At 43.2% G+C, this 19,294-nt stretch overlaps 1 protein-coding gene across 2 annotated transcripts in view; it reads right to left on the bottom strand.

The window, feature by feature from the left end:
- Positions 1-19,294, bottom strand: part of ITSN2 (intersectin 2) — a 102,374-nt gene that overhangs the window by 28,863 nt on the left and 54,217 nt on the right. Inside the window, exons 17-29 of one of the 2 annotated variants that reach the window (XM_075269181.1) lie at positions 19,061-19,141; positions 17,832-17,968; positions 16,149-16,603; positions 15,105-15,226; positions 14,669-14,844; positions 13,417-13,564; positions 12,741-12,943; positions 11,840-11,901; positions 11,268-11,434; positions 9,981-10,026; positions 9,750-9,871; positions 9,186-9,282; positions 8,125-8,316 (exon numbers count right to left, since the gene is read on the bottom strand). In XM_075269181.1, coding sequence (XP_075125282.1) covers positions 8,125-8,316; positions 9,186-9,282; positions 9,750-9,871; positions 9,981-10,026; positions 11,268-11,434; positions 11,840-11,901; positions 12,741-12,943; positions 13,417-13,564; positions 14,669-14,844; positions 15,105-15,226; positions 16,149-16,603; positions 17,832-17,968; positions 19,061-19,141 — 2,008 coding nt within the window. The remainder of the gene's footprint in view (positions 1-8,124; positions 8,317-9,185; positions 9,283-9,749; positions 9,872-9,980; positions 10,027-11,267; positions 11,435-11,839; positions 11,902-12,740; positions 12,944-13,416; positions 13,565-14,668; positions 14,845-15,104; positions 15,227-16,148; positions 16,604-17,831; positions 17,969-19,060; positions 19,142-19,294) is intronic. The other variant, XM_075269182.1, reaches the window with a different exon arrangement.

Raw genomic sequence — 19,294 nt, 5'->3', positions numbered from 1 at the left:
GTTGGCAAACAAACAACAAGAAGAACACCTTTGAAGTCTGCATTCTGAAGTTCCTCAATTATTCCTCTGGGAAATATATTAATGAATGAACAATGGGCAGTTACCTCCCCTCCTAGTAAGCAGGATTGTGAGGAGGGACACTAATATCGACAAAGGAAATGCCTAGTTGTTAATTTGTTCACATATTCCCAAGAAGAATAACAGAGGATTGTTCATACATTGAATTTCTTGGGCCCCAGGGCAAAATCTATAATCTGGCCCCTACCTAACCTTGTGTCATTTATAATATTGGTTTACTGTATGTTGTGTAGGGACCAATCGGGGGCCCCCTCAGGGTCCAGAGCTCTACAGCGACTGCTAACTCTGTGCCCCCTACAGCGATGCCCTTGATTTCAAGTATTTATGGGCAAACATGTCAGAAGAATGACAAATTCAGATGCAATAAATCAGTATCAATGTGGAATAAAGTAATTATTGAACAGTTAATTTTGCAGACAAAAATTCATTAATTTTTTTTTATTTACAGTCAATTCCATATGCGAATAATTTTATTTTTTTAAAAATCTGCTCAAAAAAAAAAAAAAAAAAATCACAATTCAGTACATACGTAAAATTACCTTTTGATTCCCATAACGAATAAATTATCAAATACTATAAATACTCTGATTTTACGGTTAATAATCATTAAGTGCTCAGTAGCTTAAAGGGAGCCTGTCACGAGAACCAGCATATCAACCCAGCCCCGCGGATAGATGGGTTAGGGTCACCTGAATCATACGCTGTTTTCCCCTCGTGTATCGGAGCCTCTGATGCGGAGATATCAGCATTTTTGTCAATATGCAAATGAGCTCTACGGAACTGAGGGTGCAGCCATTGTTCAAAAGAGCTCATTTACATATTACAAAAACCACAATATTTCATCAATGGAGAGACCGATTCACAAGAGGAAAGCAGCAGCTGATTCAGCTCACCCTAACCTATCTATCTGTGTCGTTGGGTTGATATGCTGGGTTCTGGAGACACTCCCTTTAAATGGCTCACAACTTTTATCCTCCTCTAGCCACATGGCAGAAGGTAAAAAAGTCGCTGTACCCCCCTATGTAACAGGACAGGACAAATTCATACAAGACCAGACAGCTTCCCTCTGAATTGGGGACAGGACGTGGCCTAAGGTGCAGGACCCCTTTAAGACTCTAGTACCATAGACTCCTGGGTCTCTACAAACCTGGAATTAAATCAGTAGCTTTAAAAGACATTTCACGGGGCACTGAAAATCGTACAAGGCATATTAAAGTGTTCACCCCCCTTCCTCAACTTTGGACTCAATAGTTGGACAATACTAAATAGTTTGTACCGTCAAAGTAACTACAAATCTCAGCAAGTTGATATGCATTGGGTATGATGCAGAAGTATTCACACCCTCCAGTCAGTATATTCTTGAGAATACAATCCCTGTCTGCAAGGGAACTGCGACCTGTGTGGGGAAATGAAGGCAATAGTAAAGTGTGGGGGTTGTCAAGAAAGTGTCTACATCTTAATTCAGGCCGAGGCTCCACGTTGCGGAAACGCAGCTTTTTTTTGAGCCAAAGCCAGGAGTAGAGAGCCTCTACTTCCTGGTCCCATCTTAACACAGGTAATGGCTGCTCAGCCAATCACTGGCTAAGGTAGTTCAGCACCGCAGCCAGTGATTGGCTGAAAGGGTATTACTAGGTACTTCCTGTGTGATGAGGCAGGACCAGGAAGTAGATACCAGTGCAGACCCAGGCAGTGCTGGAACGGGAAAGATGGGGAATACCTTTTTTTTCAACCCACGGCCACCAACTAGGATGCCCTTTCCTAGCAATCGGTTGGCGTTGCAGGATTTAGTCGCCCACAGATCTAACATTTGTAAGAAACCAAGCTATCCAACACTCAAGGCTGTAGTTCCTGCTAAATTCCACCCCATACAAATCACTGACTTAAAGGGGGTGAATACTTTTGCATTTGATTTGAATATAACTACAATAAATGTGTCTTTCTGTCGATCAGTGTCAAAAAGTCCAAATAAATACACTGTGACCTAAAAAACATGAAGGAAGGGGGCTGGGGAGTGAATACTTTATATAAGCACTGTAACTCCTTACCCTCACTACATTAATATAATATTATCATTAGTAATAATAATTAATTTTCCTATAACACTTATAAGCTAATACCAACAATAAGAGCCAGGAAGCAGCTAGCAGAATTCTGAGCGCAGCTCTGGATGTGACTACTGTATAAGTCAACATACCACTAAAGCAACTATGGAAACATTCCCTCCGGGAGTTAATACCTGGCCCTGGAAGTGACCGTCACCACTAGATACGGACAGTATGTGGCGGTATGGTCCTATATGTATGAGCTGGATGTACACACACCGCTGCTCTCTATATGTAAACTCAGGTGTCAGTGCTTCATGGGTTACACTCAGAGCGCCCTATATACAGTAAACACGTCTGTGCGTTATATGTGAACATATATTATGTCTCCCTTATACAAGGCTGGGAAAAATTGGTCCACACCCTTCGTGCAATTTACAGCACGCCAGCAGGGTGTAGTGCTCCTATGTACGCACCAACACGCTGCTTGTACTGGAGCCTCCTGCCAGCAGAGGGCACATTCAGAAGGTCAGAAGAAGGGGGAAGGGAAGGTCATGAGGGGATGGGGCAACTGGGAAATAGGGGCCATGCAATGATGACTAGAGAGTGGACTATTAGACTATTATGAATTGTAAATTTTGATCTGACTACTGGGGGGGGGGGGGGGATTTTGCTTTGCGTTTAAAGGGTTGGTCACTAGAATTAACATATCAACCTAGCCCTGCAAGTAGATAGCCTAGGGTAACCTAAATCAAAGGGTTTTATGCCCTTGTGAATCGGTGCCTCCATTACTGAGTTATCGCAGTTTTTACCACATGCAAATGAGCCACAAGGGCGCCGCCATTGCTCCAACACCTCATTTGCATATATAAAAAATAGCGATATCTCAGCAACGGAGGCTCTGATTTACAAGGGGAAAACACCATTTGACTCAGCTGACCCAAATCTATATCTGTGGGGCTGGATTGATATGCTGGGTTCTGGTCACTGGGCCCCCTTTAAGGTGCACTAAATAGAAGGCAGGGAAGGGGAAAGGCAGCTTTGCTTTATTAATCTGTATTTTTAAGCCCCCTTAAGATAGCACAGTTATACAACGTTGCCCCAATTCCACAAAAACCCCAAAAGCGAATGTACTATACCAATAAAGAATGTAAGATATCCTATAACCATCATCCTAGCATGTGCGGACACAGTTCGATAGGTAGTATGATACAGAGATAACAGAGCTGAATTTGCAATTTGGTACATCATGAGGGTAATTAAAGGGGTTGTCCAGAAGAAGAAACAAAGGATTAGCTTTACTTCCAAAAACAGCTCCCCTCTTGCCCAGAGGCTCTCTCTGGTATTACAGCTCTCTCCAATCCACTGGAATATGATTCAGTTGCACCAGCAGAGCCAGACATAAAGCGATGCCATTTCTGCAGATGAAAGAACCATTTTCTGGACAACTCCTTTAAATGTGTCTTACATAGGACTGCAGCATTGCTGTGCTACATGTGATTACGTATGCATTGTCGCTCCACAAAATGATTGCAATACTTTTTTTTGGCAAAACACTTTTTTTGGCAACTTTGTAGCTTACTATACCAGCGATATGTATACCTTTTGGTGAGACCGAAAAAAAAAAGCGATAAATAACAGAATTACAATGTGATGCAAGGGTTAAATACTTGCAACCTCTGACTATATAGGTACAGAACTGTCAGTTTTAGCGCATTTCCACCCAAAATTTCTGAATCATGAGTGAATGAGGGCTATGTCTTCTTCTGAAAGCTGGGCGACAACCTTTGTGACCCATATTCGTGTTCCCTTGTGGTCGTCACCCGGCTTCCAGGCCTCCGGAAATCAATATTGGAGCAGGAATACATTTCCTTGCCATATTCTAAGCATTATACCAAGTATATTAGTTGGGACTAAGGAAAGCTGGGTGATAATCCTTTGCGCAAGTATAATGCAACTCAATACAATACAACTTTGATTTTTTGGTAAATTTAGGTGGAAATAATTTTAAGCAGCGCCACCCAACTGGTAGCACAGTCTCCAAATGTTGTGACGCAATGACTCCTTAGCTGTCAGGTTATGGTGGGAGTTGTAGTTTCGCAACAGCTGGAGCGCCTGCATGTTGCTAAATACTGCTAGTGTGATTTAAAGGGAGTTTGTCACAAGCACCCAGCATGTCAATCTAACGCTATAGGTAGATAGGTTAGGGTCACCTAAACCCAGTGGTGTGTTCCCTTTGTGAATCGGAGCCTCTGCTGCAGAGTTATCGCCGTTTTACCATGTAATAAGGGGGCGCCATTACTCCAAAGGGCTCATTTACATATTGACAAAAACAGCAATATCTCAGCAACAGAGGCCCCGATTCACAAGGGGAAAACACCTTTTGATTCAGGGAACTTTAACCTATCTATCTGCAGGACTAGCTTGACATGCTGGGTTCCGGTTGGGATCCCCTTTAAAAGGGCTGCCGGAGAATTTATTTTTTTTAACCCATTCCCAAAAGAATTAGCACTTACACTCCCTTAGATTCAGTACTTCCCGGCTCCCCATTGGTCCAGTGTGACAAACAGGAAATGCTCCATAGCCAATCACTAGCTGAGGCCTGTCTACAACGGGCCCCGTGATTGGCCGAGCGGTACTTTACTGCGTATCTAGAGGGACCAGGAAATAGACAACAGCATTGGACCCAGGAGGCATTGGAATGGGATCAGCTGGGGAACCAGTGAGGCAAGAATTCAATGTTTTTAACCCATTCAGCACCAGGTAACCCCTTTAAAACCTCACAAGACCAAAAATACAAAAAAAATATACAGCACTCCCCCACTGACAGCAGTGTCATCAAGAATAAAAGTACAACCCCAAGAACATATAAAGCTATTGCACTAGTTACTTATTCACCAAGCAGCCGTATACATGGCTTCTTTGTATAAAAGTAGACGGAAACCAATATCAGACTCCTATGGTGATGCGGGGACTACAAGTACCAGCAAGTCTTGGCGGCAAGAAAGAATAAATATATGACAAAATGATATAACTGAGCTCAGGAGCGGTTTAGTGGGTCTTTGTGTGCCCAGACCCCATAAAAATAAAGCTGCCGTTAGAACCCAGGCAGCGAGGGCGGTGCGGCAAGCAAGGCGGACATTCAGCGGCACTAGGTTCTGACATTCACTGCTCGCAAATAAACACTGGCTAGTAGGCGGAGCGAGCAAACCACACTAAGCCAAGCGGCAAGCTATGGAAGACCCACAAAGACCCACTATCCTTCCATACATAAAATGAAACCCAAAGGCAACATGGTGAGGCGATGCTCGGCTTGATCACGTCAGAGGTTTATTCGAGCGGATTTGAAGCCAATGACGGAGGCGCTCTCCTCGCTATACTCATACACTGGGATAGTGGGTCTCTGTGGTGCTTTCATACAGGTAGTCAACACTGTGTCCTGGAAATGAAGCAGAGAACATGCCGACAGTGAAACCGCAGGTTAGGAAAACACAGAAAACAAGAGGCAAATACCCCAAACAAGAGATCCCCACTGTTAACTATTGGCTGAACATTACTCAGTGCATTCCTATGGACAAACACTACAAAAAGATTCCATGTAGCAGCAGAGACGTAATATCCAGGTCTATATCTTATCAGCATCTTGTTTTTAGGTACAAAATTCAGCATTATTGGTCACAGCTCCTTTATCCAACTATCAAACTCCAAATTCTATATACATAGTTAGAATGGATTAAAGAGATTTTCCAGCAATAAATTGAATTTATAAGTTTAGGAGTGTCGGGGTGTTGGAAGCTGCAGTAGGACGGGTGAAGTGTAATGCTGATCCTATTCAAGTAATAGAAGCGGCACTGCAGTTACCTGAGGACCACCGCTATGGACATGGCTCCTATTACGTCATTAGGATGGTGGCTATACGCACATCCAGTCCACTACCAGCTTACTGCACCTGGTGGCTACAAGAACACATGATCTTTTTTTGGGATTGATGTCCACACATCATATGTGGACAGGTCATCAGTATGAATATTCGATTTGAGTACGGAAAAGCCCTTTAAGTCCCCCATGTGCATGTAATGGTAGTGAACAATGCTTAGCTAAAAGTACAACAGACATGAATAAAGCAGCAGACATGCAAACACATCACAGACTTCATTCTCATGATCACAGGAGGTCCCAATTTTGTATGTATCACATTCTGAAATACCACTCCTGTGTACAAGAATATAACTACTATAATACTGCTCCTGTGTACAAGAATATAACTACTATAATACTGCCTCCTATGTACAAGAATATAACTACTATAATACTGCTCCTATGTACAAGAATATAACTACTATAATACTGCTCCTATGTACAAGAATATAACTACTATAATACTACCTCCTATGTACAAGAATATAACTACCATAATACTGCCTCTATGTACAAGAATATAACTACTATAATACTGCTCCTATGTACAAGAATATAACTACTATAATAATGCTTCTATGTACAAAAATATAACTACTATAATACTGCTCCTGTGTACAAGAATATAACTACTATAATACTACCTCCTATGTACAAGAATATAACTACTATAATACTACCTCCTATGTACAAGAATATAACTACTATAATACTACCTCCTATGTACAAGAATATAACTACTATAATACTGCTCCTATGTACAAGAATATAACTACTATAATACTGCTCCTATGTACAAGAATATAACTACTATAATACTGCTCCTATGTACAAGAATAGAACTACTATAATACTGCTCCTATGTACAAGAATATAACTACTATAATACTACTCCTATGTACAAGAATATAACTACTATAATAATGCTTCTATGTACAAAAATATAACTACTATAATACTGCCCCCTATGTACAAGAATATAACTACTATAATACTGCTCCTATGTACAAGAATATAACTACTATAATAATGCTTCTATGTACAAAAATATAACTACTATAATACTGCCCCCTATGTACAAGAATATAACTACTATAATACTGCTCCTATGTACAAGAATATAACTACTATAATACTACCTCCTATGTACAAGAATATAACTACTATAATACTACCTCCTATGTACAAGAATAGAACTACTATAATACTGCCTCTATGTACAAGAATATAACTACTATAATACTACCTCCTATGTACAAGAATAGAACTACTATAATACTGCCTCTATGTACAAGAATATAACTACTATAATACTACCTCCTATGTACAAGAATATAACTACTATAATACTACCTCCTATGTACAAGAATAGAACTACTATAATACTGCCTCTATGTACAAGAATATAACTACTATAATACTACCTCCTATGTACAAGAATAGAACTACTATAATACTGCCTCTATGTACAAGAATATAACTACTATAATACTGCTCCTATGTACAAGAATAGAACTACTATAATACTGCTCCTATGTACAAGAATATAACTACTATAATACTGCTCCCATGTACAAGAATATAACTACTATAATACTGCCATAAATCAAAAAAAAAAAAATTCAAATCATGAAGAATGAAGCAAGGTACTAAATACTTTATAGCTATTACATGAATCTGTCTAGGTCAGCCTTACTACGACTACAGTGATGTGGTGACAGCAAATTAACAAAATCTCAGTTATTACGGTATGCTGTACCTTTGCATACCAATATACAGTGCAGAAAGCAAACCTATGGGTTGCACCAATAAGTTGTGAATAAACACATAATACTAGGTATTATCAACCTTAATGTGTTCCTAGGGCCTCCACTCTAGAGACTTAATAGACTTGACGTACTGGTTACATCACCCACAGACGCCGACACCGTTGCATCTACATTTTATTTTAGTTTATTTTTGAGAGACAGCTCCCCCAGTGGACATTTGCTGGTAGCACAAGAGGAAGACGACAACTAGGTAACATTCCCGCAATAAGATTCACAAGATGAAAAATGAATCCCTGACACATGACATGAGTACTCACACTGCTGGCTGGGGTCACATTCTGTCGTCATCTTGACATAGTTCGATGGGAACAGGCCGGTGACTCCGTTGATCTCCCCTTGCCACCAGTCAACGTCGTCCTTGTTGATGACATTGATGAGCTGCCCTTTGTTGAAGTTGAGTTCATCCTCGTTGTTGGCAATATAGTCATACATCGCTATAACCTGACACACTGAGGGGGATAAAGAGACAGGGTATCAGCACAGAGAAGACCTCCAACCAATTTCTCCCTTTCTCAGTGCTGGGATATACCACACATGCTGACCCTATTTCAAAGTTGCCTACACCAGCCACTAGTTTAAGGTGCTGTTCAAGGGAAAATTGAGGGCTGGTGGAGGTCCTAGGTCTGTCCTAGCAATATAGGATAGGCTGTCCATGCAGGAAAACGTCTTTGAAGAGGCCACAGCATTGGGATAAGCATTGCTGCCTGTTAACTGTTTACAGAGCACAGCGCCATACATTGTATAGTGGCTGTGCTTGGTATTGCAGTTCATTCCTGTTCACAGGTCCTATGACAGACGGACATGACAACACAGACTGATGGGGAGCTGGATGTCAATCCGCCAGTTAATTGATATTGATGAGCTATCCCAGTTTCAAGAAAAAACCCTTAAAAAGATTCTCCAGGCAAAAAGATTTTGAGGGGGGTTTGAGACACCCGGTAGCCCCATCAGTCATCTGTTCCTAGGACTGACACACACACACACACAGAACTGAGCAGGGAACAGATAGCTTTGTTCTGTGTATAATGGTCAGTCCAGGTTACTACAGATCACTTGAATGGAACCCAAGCTGCAGTTACACGTTTCGGCCACTACATATAGAACGGAGCTGATTCTCACCACACACAGAATCAGGTGCTGAGACCAGATGATTGATGGGGGTGCCAGGTGTCAGACTCCCCCCAATCTGACATTGGTGGCTTGTCCTTAAGATAAGGCATGGATATTTAACATTTAACCAGTTCAGGACCAGACATTTTTGGGTTGTACACGGACGTCTTATATTCAACTTTAGAAGATTTACAATATTTTTTTTTACCTGAAACGAATGCTGGAGCTGCCTTGTCATTACTTGGTCCCAGTAATTTGACATGAGAAGCTGGGAACCATCCCTTTTGACGCTTTTTGCCTCTTGCCTGATGAAGACAGAAAACATCAACTATTATAAGGCTAAATTTTACTACTATAGTAGTGCGTGTATATTATACTATAAAGTAGTATATATACACAATACTGTTGAATTATGAACTTGCTGCTCTGCTCCATGGTGGCCCAATTAAATAAAGGATCTGCAGGCTTCTGCTCCCTCCTCCCTCTCACAGCCCACATGTACACAAACTGCAGCTGCATCCCCCTTCTCTCTGTCTATTATTTCAGAGTCTGCAAGCAAGGATGACAAGCTTAAAACCGGAAGCACACAGAAACCCTAAAGTGCATCCCCATCCCTCAAAATAAAGTCCTATAAATTCACTTCCATAGTCCTTTGGTTAATTTAGCAACACTGACTGGAGTAGAGGTACTCCCTACAGGACCTAAAGAGGACCCTGGGGTTAAAATGAAGGGGATGAGGACTGTTCCTCCTGGACGGGTGTTCATCTGTTACCTGCAGCTCTCCTTGCCACCAGCCTGATGGATTCTTCTTTAGGATAAGGATGAGTTGTCCTGGGGCCAGGCTGAGCTGCTCCGCTCCCGTTGCGGTGTACGCTGTAGTAACCTGGGCGATCTCTGCGGTATGACAGGGAGATTGTCAGTAAGTAGGACTGCATACTGCCAAAAACACCAGTTGTGATGCTGTAAACGGATCACATGCCAAGCACAATGTAACATCACCTACCAGGCTTTTTGGTTAGAGTTCCAGTCTTGCCAGCGCTGCCGAAACCCTGAAACGACAATTATTAAAATATGAAATATAATTAAAATGTGGTATATAATGGAATAGGAAGGTACCCTGGATTTATCTAATGGATCGGTCTCCTAAATACTTGTCTTCCACACTAAATAATTCTGGAGAATCTTTTCTTAGATATTCATTTGGTGATGTCCATCCGTTAGCCCTTCCTGAAATTTACCAACAGGGTTTGACAAGTCATGTCAAAGGGGCGTATCCCTATAGATTGACACTGTCAGCATTGTAGTGTCCAACTGTAAGGACACGCCCCCAAATAATATCACCCAGTTTGGCAACATAAATTTGTAAGAGGAGTAACAGAGGGACAGCACAACACAGATCGAAGAGAAGATATTCAATCATTACCATTGTTTATGCAGAATATGACTTAAATGTAACTTTATTGATCCATGATGATCTTCACCATGGGGCTTGGGGGTTCTGGCCGGGTACTGACCTCTGGGTCATGTGACCACAACCAGCCCCTGACCAGACTCTTGGGTCTTTTTGCCCCTTCTCTTGGTCTCTCAGTTAATTTACTTGTGCTATGTGGGTTCAGGAGAGCATGGAGGGAGACGAGTGACCCGTGGGTCAGGGAATCTGATTATGTGATTTGGGTGGGTGGGTGGGATGAACCAGGTTGGAACCCTCAGGCACATGGTGAATATTCCGTCTGAAAAATCAATATAAAACACTCAGAAAAAGTGGAGGTGGCATTGCAAAAAAAAACCCACTATATAGCGGCAGGCATGTCAGGAGGAAAAAAAAAAAATGTATATACCATGCGGTCAGGTGTAGCTAAGCCTAATTTCGGTGGTGCTCACTCCCAGATAAATAGCACATAAGTCCACAGCAAACATAGAAATAATGGGGGCACTCACCTAAGGCGTCATTAAAACTTTTCAGACTTTATTCCACTTCCAGCAGCGATGATAGTTTCGCACCTCTCAGGTGCTTTTTCAAGCTTAGTATACTAAGCTTGAAAAATCACCTGAGAGGTGCAAAATGATCGTCGCTGCTGTTTTTCACCTCTGCATGCCTCTCTCCCGCTGTTGCTTCTAATGAAGTGGAATAAAGCCTGAAAAGTCTTAATGACGCCTTGGGTGAGAGCCCCCATTATTTCTATTTTTGCTGTAAAAATCAATATAAACTCAAGTTCCTGGACAACCCCTTTGATAAACTACACACATCAGGAGAGCTGACTGTTCCTCTAGAACTTAACCCTGTATTTACCTCTTGATCACGTGGGCGCACATAGTTTGATGGGAATATTCCAGTCTGGTCACCAGTTGTCCCAGTCCACCACTCGCCTTCTTTCTGAGTCACTTGGATGATGTCCCCTTCATTAAATATGAGGTCTCCTGGTTCATTACTTGAATAAGGATACAGCGCCACAAATTCTATATGAAAAAAACAAAAACAAAACATTACAGAAATGTAAAATCTAGGACCACCCAGCAAACAGACAGGACTACAAGTGACAGCATGTACATACATCTTTCACTGATTCAGTGCCACCAGGGTTAAATCTAATATCTTTATTTTACATATTTCGAGCTTGCATGATATATACATGATAATAAAGATATTGGATTTTATATTTTATGAAGATCTGAGTCTCCATGGTCCAGACTACAAACCTATCTCTGTGTCAGATCTTGCAATCATACCCCACTTCTATCTGTCCCCTCCTACACAAAATGGATGTTAGCAAGGTGTAGAGGACAATGAAGATGGACGTCGCCTTTAATAAAATTACCGGTTTTCTAATCCAATATGTATATTGTCATCCAATAAAGCCTCACCTTCAGCAGTGTAAGAAGGGGTGTTCGGTTTCTTCTTGACCGCCGCATACACAGGCTCAGATCTGTATGAAACAAACAGTTATAAACATACTGCAAAGCAAACACCATATATACACACAGAGAAATTATATATTAACATGTAGCCGTGATGGCGAATCTATGGCATGGGTGTCAGAGGTGGCACTCAGAGCCCTCTTTTTGGGCACCCAAAGATTATACTGTGTGGGGGTGACCGTGGAACAAATTGTACTGTGTGGGGGTCACTGTGCAGCACATTATACTGTGTGGGGACCACTGTGCAGCACATTATACTGTGTGGGGGCCACTGTGCAGCAAATTATACTGTGTGTGGGCCTTTGTGGAGCTGACTGTACTGTGTGGGGGTCACTGTGCAGCACATTATACTGTGTATGGGCCACTGTGGAGCAGATTATACTGTGTGGAGGTCACTGTGAAGCAGATTGTACTGTGTGGGGTCCACTGTGGAGCTGATTGTACTGTGTGGGGGGCACTGTGGAGCAGATTGTACTGTGTGGGGGTCACTGTGCAGCACATTATACTGTGTAGGGGCCACTGCGGAGCAGATTATATTGTGTAGAGGTCACTGTGAAGCAGATTGGACTGTGTGAGGGTCACAGTGGAGCAGAAAGCACTATAAAGCCCCATTTGTATGATCATATATTGCAGGTCCATCATTGTCCACAATTGTGGATCCACACATTATTAAGGTTAAATTGCCCTGTTGGCACTTTGTGATAAATTAGTGGATTTTGGGTTGCAGTTTGGGCATTCGGACTCTAAAAGGTTTGCCATCACTGATATATAGGATATGCGTCATATAGTGCTGCTACTGATCACTATACGTTACTGAACCTTTCAGGCTATTTGTGGAATTACTTACTCGGGAGTTTTAGCCTCGTTGGGGACGATCTTGACGTAGGATTTTGGAAACCATCCCTTCTGGCCTCGAACTTCCCCAAACCACCAGTTCTCTTGCTGTTCCAGCACAATAATTGTATCGTTTTTGGTAAAATTCAAGTGGTTGTCCTTTTTTGCAGTCCAGGAGCACAGTGCTTGAGCCTTTACCTCCTCCACCGGCTGACCCTGAGACACAGGAAGATAGGAATGAATGGTGTCATGAAGAAAGTGCCTTGTTATGTGTCATAATAGGATATATCGATATGCTACCCTCTAAAGGGTTATTCCCATCTCAGCCTTTCATGCCTGGGATGGGAACGGCCCAGCCTTTGCCTCCTTAAGGTGACCAGAAGATATGGAAGCAGATGAACACGTTTCTACTACGCGGTTTCCTTATATCCCATAAACGATGAATGGGACTTAAGGAATCAGTGTAACCGGCTCTTGGGAGTCTGCCCATCTGGTCTTCTGACCACAGAATTGAGCATGTTGGATTTCAACACCCCAAGTCCTTTTTTCTATGGTGGATGAGCCAAAATGTGAATTCAATGAAATAAACATGACATATCAAGCATGTTTATTTATGAAGGAACCAGAACATACCAGAATATACACCTGCTATGCAGATAGTGTGAAGTCAAGGCATTTCGGATACCTACCTGACTATGAAGTGGGGAGATGGAGCCCGGTGAAATAGTGCGGGTAAATGCAGAGGTTTTCTGCCATGTAGAATTCACGTTAAGGCTGGAGAAAGGCAGATTTTGATACTCGGTATCCACTTCGGAGGGCTTAGTTGGTGAAAGTGACCTGGAGATTATTAAACAAAATCAAAAATATTACAGTAAGAAAAGCAGGGGCAGCCATTTTGTTCCCCCAATCATACTCGTAGCCCCTGCATCATTGTACGTGGTGGCAGCTGTGCTTGAGGGAGGGCAGGTATCCAGAGATTTTTTCTTTAGTTTTTTTGTCCCTCTGCAATAATGACCACTAGGGTTGAGCCGATCTTGACTTTTCAGGATCGATTTTGAAATCCGATTTCCGACAAATTTTCATTCGAACCTGATCTCAATCCCAATTCCGATCCCAATGCAAGTCAATGGGATTTTTTTTTTTTACTAATCGGAGATCGGATTTTAAAAACAATCCTATTCACTATACAGCATAGAATCTAACAATTGAACGCTGAGTAGTGATTTTTTTTTTTTTTTTAATCACTAAGTAGCCAGAGGATTTTTCTTTTTAATCCTCTGGCTACTTATTCTCCCTAGTGTCTACTTACCTGCAGAGATGGCTGGTCCCGTTCTTCTTCGACTCGCTGCCCCCGCCTCCCAGGTTAGGAGAGTGTGGGCGGGTACTGGGAGGGGAGACGTCACGTCTCTCCTCCCAGTACCCGCCCACACTCTCCTAAGCCACAAGCCCCGCCTTCTTCCTAGCTCTTTAACACTAACCTGGGAGGCGGGGGCAGCGAGGCGAAGAAAAACAAGAACACCGGGCACTGGACCAGCCATCTCTGCAAGTAAGTAGCTACTAGAGATGCTAGCTAGTCTCCCATTAGAATGAATGGACGCAGCCGGCGCACAGGGGATTAATTTCATTTCTATGGAACCGCAGCGGAGCCTTCACACTGAGTATACACTCCGCTCAGAATGAGTGGAGCGTATACTCAGTGTGAAGGCTAACATTGTTAGCTTTTCCCACAATGCTTGGCCAGTAGCAAAGCATTGCGGGAAATAATCACCGATCTCGATCCCACCTAAAAAGATCGTGTTCGGAATTCTGATCGCAAAATTTTCTCGATCGCCGATCGGAATCCAATCTTTTCCGAACATGATCGCTGAACCCTAATGACCACCTATAGTCCGCACACTTCCACTGGTCAGTTCAGTAAGTGACATGGCCAGCACTACTTACTTGGCAGGCGGTGAGGTAGATGACACAGATATGGTTGGCGGTAATAAGGCCTTCTTCGGAGATGCCGGCTTCTCAGCCTCTGGTGCTTTTTCTGCGTAATTTGATGGAAACCAGCCGACATTTCCCTGGTAACAGCCATACAGCCAGCCGGGCTCTCCGGTATTATTTTCATCCACCTGGTGAGAAGAGAGGAGTATGGGAAATCTGAACAACCCGTACGGATCTGGAAAGGTCACAAGATTAAAGGGGAAACCTTGACCCTTTAAAGACTCTTTGCAGCCATTTTTGCTGCGGTTTTAAAGGGAAACCGCAGCAGAAATGGCTGCAAAGGGTAACCATGAATATGACAATACCTAGAGCTTGCCTGTTATCATGGTTACAGATTCGTTTTATTTATTTACATTAGTTTTATAGATTATTTTCACCACTTCCTTACCTGGATGAGATCACCAGCGTTGAAACTCAGCTCATCTGCATTTCTGGCCTCAAAGGGATATAGAGCGGTATAGTTCACAAACGCCGAGGACTTTCTGCGGTCAGCAGCCCCAGCAGCAGAACCTGGAAAGTATAACCCATCAGCAGGTTACATAAGGTGTGCCCTACAGATAACAGCAGCGGGCCAAAAGGGTGTCAAAGGGGATGTCCAAGATTAGTAAGACATGTCTCAGCTTTACTGAATTGCATGGGATTGAGCTGTGGACAGATGCAAAGCTGTTTTTGGATGAAAGCGTAATATTTGTCCAATTCTTGACAACCCCTTTAAGCTTGAAGGGTCTGCCATTTACACTCCCTCATGTTAGACTACATTGCCTTACACTGGATTGTATTGGTACTACTTAAATACATATATCATGCCTCCTACTCCAATCACATCCAAAGCTACCTTTAAAATTCTGAAGGCTGTGATTCTAGCATAAGCTCTTATGTGACTAAAAGTCGGTTCAATTTAAGCAGGTATTACCATCTTAAATTATTCCCTATCCAAAGAATAGAGAACTTGAAGATCAGCTCAGACCCCACGATAAGGAGTACATGGGAGTTTGACCCACAGTTTGGGATATAGCTGTGGTCAGGCCAGCACGCACCGCTCCATTCATTTCACTGGAGGTTCTAGAGATAGCGGCAGTGCAGAGCCTGGCTAACACCAACACTCCCATTAAAATGAATAAATCAATGTCCGCCCGACCGCTGCTCCATTCAGAGCGGGGAACAAAACTCCCTTGTTCACCCAAAAGGGTCTCCGTGATGAATACCGGCCCGATGACGGTGAAAAGGACACTTTTCCAGGATCAATCAGATGAACGGATTCCTATGGATATGCTTAGCGTGTATTCTGTATGCTAGTGTCCTGGTGTGGACACTAATACTCCACTAACGTTATGTGAACAGGGTCTTAATAAACACAACTAGATCGGATTACTTCGTTACGTCATATTCTATCCCTATGGTGGAGCACTCGCAGCGACGTGGCTGCATTTACCTTCTCTTCCCTTGTCTATGCTGCCGTGTCTTCCCCCAATCGACTTTAGTTTGTCTGCAAACTTCTCGTCTATGCTTAGCTTGGAGAAGCGTCTCTCCGGCTCTTTGCTGCTGCTGCTTTCTTTCCGTCTCTTCTCCTCCTCTCTGCTTTTCTCCTCGGCCTCCTTCCTCAGCTGTGCCTGCTTGCGCTTCTCCTCTTCCTGCTTCCGCCTCTGCTCTGCCTCCCTTTGTATCTCTGCTCGCTTCCTCTTCTCTTCCTCTTCTCTCTGCCTCTCCTCCGCCAGCTTCTGCTGCTGGGCTTCCCGCTCCTTAATCCTAGCAGCTTCTTCCTCGGCCCGCTGCTTTTCCAGGAGCATCTGCTCCTTCCTCCGTTCTTCCTCGAGACGTCTCTGCTTTTCCTCCTCTTCTCTTTTCACTCGCTCCTTCCATAGATTTTCCTTCTCCTGCTTGGCTTTCCTGTAGAAGAAACAACCTCAATGATTTCAATGAGTTACAACAGAAAGCAGTGCCTTGCTGTGTATGGGGACAGTCTGATTATTTTAATTCCCTGGAAGAGAAGTATCAAACATTGTAGGTGAGTGCTTATATCCTTCCCCTTTGAGGGCAGGTTCACATTTGCACCCCGGTCTCCACTTTCAGTTTCTGTCTTCTGCTGACAGGAGACGGAAACCTGGCAGACTGTGTCTTCCCATGAGCGTTTTGTGGTCTCCGCGGCGAAAGTTTTTTTTGTTTTTTTTTAACCGGATACACAGTCCTGCATGTCTGACTTTGTGTCCAGTTAAAAAATAAAAAATAAACGATTTTGCCGCGGAGAGCATGAAACGCTCACGAGAGGACACTTTGCAAAGTCATTTAAATGAATGGGTTTGAAAACTGACTGCCGTTTTCCGTCTCCTGTCCAGTTTCTTGGGCAGAAGACAGAAACTGAAAGCGGAGACCAGGGCGCAGAAGTGAACCCGCTATAACCTCGCTTTCTCAAATATACCAAGTATGCATATATGGGGGTGATCACTGCCGATGGGTAAAGGGATTGTCCTACAATCACAGCTTAAAAGGGGTCTACAGGACTCTTGGATAAGGGTTATCGACAGGATAGGTATCAGCTTCAAATTGGACGGGGGTCCATTATCCAGACCCGGCACCAATCAGCCGATTCGGACAACATATACAAGGAGCCATATACAAGGCTGTAAGCAGCTGTGCTCCAGTTATACAGTAGTGAATGGAAGCCAAGCTGCAGTTCCCCAGTGTACAAGCTGTGAGCTGTATACAGTATACAGAGCAGTACACTGAAAATTGAAGCTCTGCTGTCATTCACTTCAATAGGAGCAGAGCTGCACCCAGCTGTAAATGGCTTATGGCAGCCAAATCAGTAGACCAATGTAGGGTCCAAGTGAAAGACCCCCACCGATCTGACATGGACGACCTATCCTATGGATAGGTGATCAGTATGCATGATGTATGGGCCTATTCATAGACTAGGTGGTCAATGTCCCACTGTAGGGATTCCAGTCTTTCCCATCCGATCAGGAGAACCATGTCCTGGGCTCTGCGACTGAACAAGACAGCCAACCACTGTACTCGGTGATCTCTGTAAGTCCCATAGACATTCCTGTGATGTATAGCAGTCCCTGCAGAAATCAGACTGATCTTGTGGAAAGGAGATAAACTGTAATGGCCTTACCTAGCAGCTTCGTCCTCTTCTTTCTTTTTCTGGGCCATTTCTGCTTTCTTTCGCTCCAGGTCCCTCAGTTTGTCCTGCTTGATCTTCTGTAGTTGGTGGAGCGCCGCCTGCTGTTTGTTGTAACTTTCTCTCAGCTCCTAAAAAAAGACAAAAACTCTTCATAAAACAAAGATACAACTCGAGGAGGATAATACTCGACAACAATGAAGGTCTGCGCTGTGTGGCATGCACTGACATGACGGGCAGATGAAGAACCCGGCATACAAAGAAACAATATGGCTCTGCCACTGGACACCAATACCATGGACTAAGCACAAGGAATGAGACTGGTTTAATGAAAATTGGATATAATGGAGGTATAAAAGGCGGTGCTAACCCATTTGTAAACCATGTATTGTACCAGCGGGCATTCATAATGGGAGACTGGCGATGAAAACGGCCACTTGTGGAGCCATGTACAATGGCCCTAGCACACATGTATAAGTGGTCTTAGTAAACAGCGTCCCTATGGGGGTGCAGAACTATTAGGTCCAAAAGATACTGTGTCACACAAGGCAACACCAGTACGGTACATGGTCAGCAGAGCTGATCTGGTTCGTTCAACCACCTAAGTACTTACCGTAAAAACTATTCTAAAATTCTGGAAAAATCCCTTTACAAAAGGAACCTGTCACTTGGTTTGCAGCCCCTAACTTCAGTCTCATCCATTCAGTAGTATTTTTTTAAGGGAGTTTGTCACTGTTTGATTCAGGTGACCTACTTATGAAAGTTGATGTGCTGGGTCCTGGTGACAAATTCCCTATCGATTCTAACTTGTTGCAGTTGAGTCCCAGATTCATTTCCGCCAGCTACTGGCAAATGTGACGCAGAGGAGAGTACATAACATGTGTATCGCCCCCAACTGTGTACTGCCTAGGTGCTGGGCAGAGGGCAATTTAAACAGTTGCTGCAGACTAGATTGTGACACCCTGTCATGAGTTTGGAACAACAGCCTATACCAGTCATTCCACCATTATAAAGTCAATGTCACATCTTTTGCAAAATTGATATCTTCATAATGTAACAAAACTGTACTGAAGGAGAAGGCGAGTCTCCCGGACCTGTCCCTTCTACTCACCTGCTCCAAAAAAATGAGCACATTCACACCAGAAATGAAAGCCAGAAATGGGAATACAAGGGAAAGAATGAAAAAGAGTGACAGGAAAAGGAAACATTGAAATTGAAATAACCTTAAGCAAGAGGAAGAGATTGCTGAGACAGCTGAGAAGAGACAAAAGGCACTGCAGAACAGAGTCATCCATATTCTCACGCTGCAAGATAAGGCAGAGAAGGCATGGTAAGTTAGGGGAACCCCGCTGCCAGGGCTGCTGGGCACAGACGGGTCAGGGTAGAATAACAGTGTAAAATCTCTGGGTGCATACCACAAACCATAGTTGGACAAAAAAAGAAAGATTTCATGTCCT

Source organism: Leptodactylus fuscus, chromosome 3 (assembly GCF_031893055.1).
Source record: "Leptodactylus fuscus isolate aLepFus1 chromosome 3, aLepFus1.hap2, whole genome shotgun sequence".
Lineage (NCBI taxonomy): Eukaryota > Metazoa > Chordata > Amphibia > Anura > Leptodactylidae > Leptodactylus > Leptodactylus fuscus.
This window is presented reverse-complemented; position numbering and strand designations above follow the sequence as displayed.